Below are 5161 nucleotides of genomic sequence, written 5' to 3' on the forward strand. Positions count from 1 at the left end.
ACCACCCGAGGGGTGAGACGAGGATTTTTTATATTTCTAATGTCATAGTTAACTCAGAATGATCTGTAATTAATCACAGATTTTTATGTATTCTAAATTTCCTTTGATTTCTTTTTCTCCTATTTTTTTCCCATTTCAATGCTCTCATCAACATGAAATCGTGGATCTGTTTTATTTGTGCAAAATGCAAATATTTACCGGAACAACAATTTCGACTTTCAACTTGACGTGAACATTTTTCACTTGGAGCAGTTGTTCAAAGTGGAGCACATAACATCTGCCGTGACGCGGTGCCGCATTAATCTTGCGATAAAAAAATTAATCGAGTTAAAATTGTCTTAAATTTAATGCCGACAATAACGCGTTACACTGACAGCACTGACTTTGATTTTGGGTTATGGATTTTCCGACAGAGTAGCTCTTGGTGAAAAGTAAGCCTTCTGTATTCATGCCAGAGTGACTTCTATGCAGCGGGTCTGTTTTTCATCCTCCACAGTGAGGGGGTTTGAAGCCTTTAGTCTTCCAACTCATGACCTCTGCCAGGATTGGGCCCTGCTCTTGTTTCTCCTGCAGTTCCAATCCACTGGTGGAAAGCTGGAAATTCGGTGAGGAGGATCCTTCGGACTGTTTTGGAACCGGCTGATGCGGTTTTGGTTCAGGTTCTGGCTGAAGCTCGGCGGTGCACACATAGCTGGGTTTGCTGTGGTTCACCTTAATGGGTCTCGTAACGACATGAGAAGGCAGCCTCACGTCAGGAGGGCTGTCAGTGGTGTCAGACGGTCTTGGCACTTGTGAACGCCTTGGCAATGAGTCTGTATTCTGACATTGATGTTCTTCTCTGTGGATCACAGTCCAGTCGAATGGATCCTGTGATGTACTATCAGCAGAATGATGGCGTCTTGTATCCTCCTGAGAGTTCCCGCTGCATCTACTTGGGGAATGGCGGTGGTGGCGGTCACCATCAGAGATCCAATCACGTCTGCTCTGTCGGACCTCAGGTGAGTCAGGAGGGTGCCCGCGATGGAACTCTGGAGTTTGACCGTAGTGTCTGTCAGCTGAGTAGCAGGCTCTGGTTTGGCATTCATCACGATGGTCGGATGGAAAATGGTGACTGGCCCAGTGGTCAAAGCGTTGGCTGAGGTAGGTGTTCTCCTCCTGTAGCTGGCGGACGTCACTCTGTAGGTTATTCACTTTAAGTGCCAGTTGTTCGATTGCTTTTAGAAGTTTATCAGAAGCAGCAACAGAACATGTCATTGACACCTGGTCCATAGTCTGCATAGGTGGGTATGAAGCATGAAGGTTCAGTGCTGCACGTGCTCTTTCACAGCGTCAAGCAACAATGAGGACTTCATCAAGGTCTGTCGCACCCATCTCGTGGATCTCTTCTTGCAGGGCAGGGTCCAAGTTATGTTAGTTATGCTACTGATATGTAGTGATGGGAAAATGAAGCCTCATGAAGCAATGAGGCTTTCCATCCAACTGGGTCGTTCCTGGGCCGAAGCATCATGAGGCTTTATTTGTACAACTGCGCCCATCATGTGGAAAATAAATGTCATGACAGTGATTAAAATGAGACCATGGATTTGATGTAGAGGTAAGATGGGCCAAAAAAATCCAGCCCGACCCGGCCCGAGCCCGACCAATTAACTTGATTTGCAGGCCCGAGCCCGAAGCAAACCCGACATTTCCTATTTCATTTGTGATGACTCGGGAGGAGGAGGGGTGATTTGTGACAACAAATTAAAGCCTGTCTTTTCCACAAAATCTAAGTTCAACAAGTCTGTATAATTATTTACATCCTTTAAACATGTATTTCTGTTTCAGCAGAGGGTACATTAACCGACAATTTTCCATCATTGACGGATGTTTTTTTTTTTTAAGAGTTGTAGGAAAAAGTTAAGGCATTTGGACGGGTTGAAAATTGGGCCATTCACCACAGCAGCAGTACATCCTGAAGAATCGTGCGCGGCACTTGATGAGAGAGAAGCAGCGAGACAAAGAAGAACAATGACGGCTGGATCATAGAGACATGGAGTTGTTTGAATTGTCATTGCGAGAGTTTAGTACAGTACGTGTTGTGATGAGGCCACTTTGGTTTATTGGCGAACCACGGTCTCTCGTGGCCAAAACTATTCACCCCTCGTAACGAACAAAAAAAAGAAGTCGGCGAGAGAGAAGCCCGACCCGACCCGCGGGCTCGGGCGGCCCGATCTTACCTCTAGTCAGTGTCACCTGTCAGCTCATTGTCGTCCCGGTGCGCCGAATTTATTTCGATTCACCCGCAAAACTTATTTGTTGGCGGTGACGTAGGAATCCCGTCCCGCGAGGCTTTGGGCGGAGCAACGCGCGTTCCGAAGCATCGGGCGGGCGTGGCCACAAGCGTAATCGACACACGCCTCGATGCGCGCTTTGCAGATTTTCTTCCGGTTTACTCGGCACACGCATCGGAGCCTCAGCACAGTCGAGCACAACACTACTGATATGTACCATATCAGTAGCAGTAGAATGAACCATTTCAGCGGGTCAACTCATGGACGTCTCAGTATTGGGCATGGTGAGCTCAAAAGAGGTTGAATAACGATGGTAATAGTGTCCAAAAAGAAGGTAGGGGGAAAAAAATCAAACTTCGGAAAAGCGATTATTTTGTCAAATAGACAACATATAAATTATTTTTTCATGCCTTATTTGGTGGACTATGTTTAAGTACTTTCATTGTGACCCTATTTGGCATTTCGCGAAAGAGAGTTTAGTTTGGTTGTCCCAATGTGTTGAAACGAGACGAGTCATTCGATAAATGCTGGTTTTGCATGTTCATGTTGTGGTAGGGATCTGAAGAACTCGGAGCGATAAGGAAACGGAAAAAGCCCATCGACAGTAAAACGGCCCTGAAACCTAAAACAATGATGCATGGATGCTTTTGGATTAGAAAGGTTAAAAAAGGCACAGAGTGTACTTTGTAGTTAATAGCTGGATGCAAGTCTTCCATTTTAGTGACTACAAATGGAGATTATACCTTTGTATAATTACAAGCAAAATAGGACATCTCGCCCCGGTGAAACAATACTGTAGCATCTTAATACTACGCGTGAATTAAAACGTGATATAGTTATACCCAATACAGTAATTAATATACAGGGTGTCCCAAAAGTCCATTTGCGCTTCCTTTTTTCTCTTTCATTTCAAGTGACATTCGGACAGATGAATGATGTGCTAGCAAAATCTGTCGAGTGGAAGTTGTCACATGTCGACGGCCTCACATTTGGCCAAACGAGACCTTAAACAAAAGAGGAAAAAAAGGAAGTGTCATGATTTTTGTGACACTCTATTTATATTTCAATATCGTTGCTGTGCCAACAAAAATCACTTATCACCGTATTTTAATTTGAAACGAAAACGAAAAAAATCTTTGTGGTTTTCGTTTTATTTCTATAGAAACAAACAGCATATTATAGATATATTGGTTAGACAGCTACTACGTCTTCCTATATGCGCCATAGTGTCAAATTTGTGAATAAATAAGTGTAAACAAAAGAATCCGCTCAGAGAACCGTGTTTGTGGTCACTAAGTCAAGTGGACTTTCGCACACCAGTACATGTCTATTAGCTTTAGCGACAACCACACTCCTTTGCGACCATATCCGGGTGCGTGAAGAAAAACGTGCCATTTTCGTTCAAATCCACCACCTCCAGGGACTCGTAAGCGAAAGGCACGCAGCACGGCGACCGCTCGTGGACGTTGCCGCTCTCAATGTGCGCGTTGAGCAACACGGCGTGGTTTACGGTCTTCTCCAGCGGGAAGGCGCACCGGCCGTGGCAGTTGTTGATGTTGGCCGTGTTGGGACCCACCACGAAACGCTCCAGGGACACTGTGAGGCTCCTCAGGCGGCACGTGGCTTCCCTGGCGGTGGGTCTGGGTTCCGCACGGGTGGCCCGCAGTTGCGGCAACATCTCGCGACCCACCGTCTTCATGGCCTTCAACAAGAGGAACGCGCAGTACTGGCTTTCACCTTAAGGAGGCGGAAAAAGCCATCAGTCATTTGATGTTCTATGCTCCCCATAATACGTTCCAACTGTGTCTTTCTGAAACTTTGAGGGAAAAATGTTGAAATGACAATATTATGCGACCTTAAAATTTGGCAATTAGTTATTAACTAACTAGAAAACGTGCTTAGAAGCTGCTTAGCATTGGGGAGTCTACGCTCGGACTTTTTTCACCAGCACATGGAAATCAACAAGGTTTTTCGGAGCTAATCGCGAGCGGAGCGGCGGCGCTGTACGTAGCATGGAAACGCTGTCGGAGGAGGGGGAAGCGAGCCGGCGTGCTAGTCAAGCTCCGGCAGCGTGGATTCCGAACCCCGCGCCCATCGATCCATCTTGCTAATCTACGATCTCTGCCAAACAAGATGGATGAGCTTCTCCTCCTCACAAAGACGAACAAAACCTTTGCACGTTCTGCTGCGCTCTGCTTCACTGAAACCTGGCTCAAGTGACCACCACCCGGATTCCGCGCTACATCAACCCGGCTTCCGCCTACTTCGAGCCGACCGCGACACGGGGCTATCAGGGAAATCGAAAGGTGGTGGGATTTGCTTCTATATCAACGAAGAATGGTGCACTGGTGTCACGAAGCTCAACGCACACTGCAGCCCGGACCTGGAGTCGCTATCTTTAAACTGCAAGCCATTCTACTCACCACGTGAGATCACCTCCTTTTTACTAGTCGGTGTTTACATTGCGCCACAAGCTAACGCTAACACGGCAATACAAACGCTAGCTGAACGAGTAAACAAACTCGAAATAAAATACCCAGAGTCACCCCTGATCATTTTGGGTGATTTTAATAGAGCACATCTTAACCGAGAACTTCCCAGATATAAGCAGCACATCGACTGTTTCACCAGAGAAGGCAACATCCTAGACCACTGCTATACAACAATCAAAAATGCATACCGATCGATCGCCCGCGCAGCATTGGGTCTTTCTGACCACAATTTAATACACTTAATACCTACATACAGACAGAAACTCAAATGTGTTAAACCGGTTGTTAAGACTGTGAAAAAATGGACAGATGAAGCAAAGCTAGCTCTACAAGAATGCTTAAACGGCACTGATTGGGGCGTCTTTGAAACTTCAACGGGCACACTGGATGAATACACAG

General features: G+C 46.2%; 1 protein-coding gene across 2 annotated transcripts in view; it reads right to left on the reverse strand.

The window, feature by feature from the left end:
• Positions 1-3380: 3380 nt before the first annotated feature.
• The window catches only part of LOC109511273 (uncharacterized), a 30965-nt gene continuing 29184 nt past the window's right edge, over positions 3381-5161 (reverse strand). For both annotated transcript variants that reach the window (XM_019862235.1, XM_019862236.1), the window contains exon 8: positions 3381-4007. In XM_019862235.1, coding sequence (XP_019717794.1) covers positions 3607-4007 — 401 coding nt within the window. In that variant the 3' untranslated portion in view covers positions 3381-3606. The remainder of the gene's footprint in view (positions 4008-5161) is intronic.

The sequence above is a fragment of the Hippocampus comes genome, unplaced genomic scaffold, assembly GCF_001891065.2.
Source record: "Hippocampus comes isolate QL1 unplaced genomic scaffold, H_comes_QL1_v1.1 scaffold7, whole genome shotgun sequence".
In the NCBI taxonomy this organism is placed as follows: domain Eukaryota; kingdom Metazoa; phylum Chordata; class Actinopteri; order Syngnathiformes; family Syngnathidae; genus Hippocampus; species Hippocampus comes.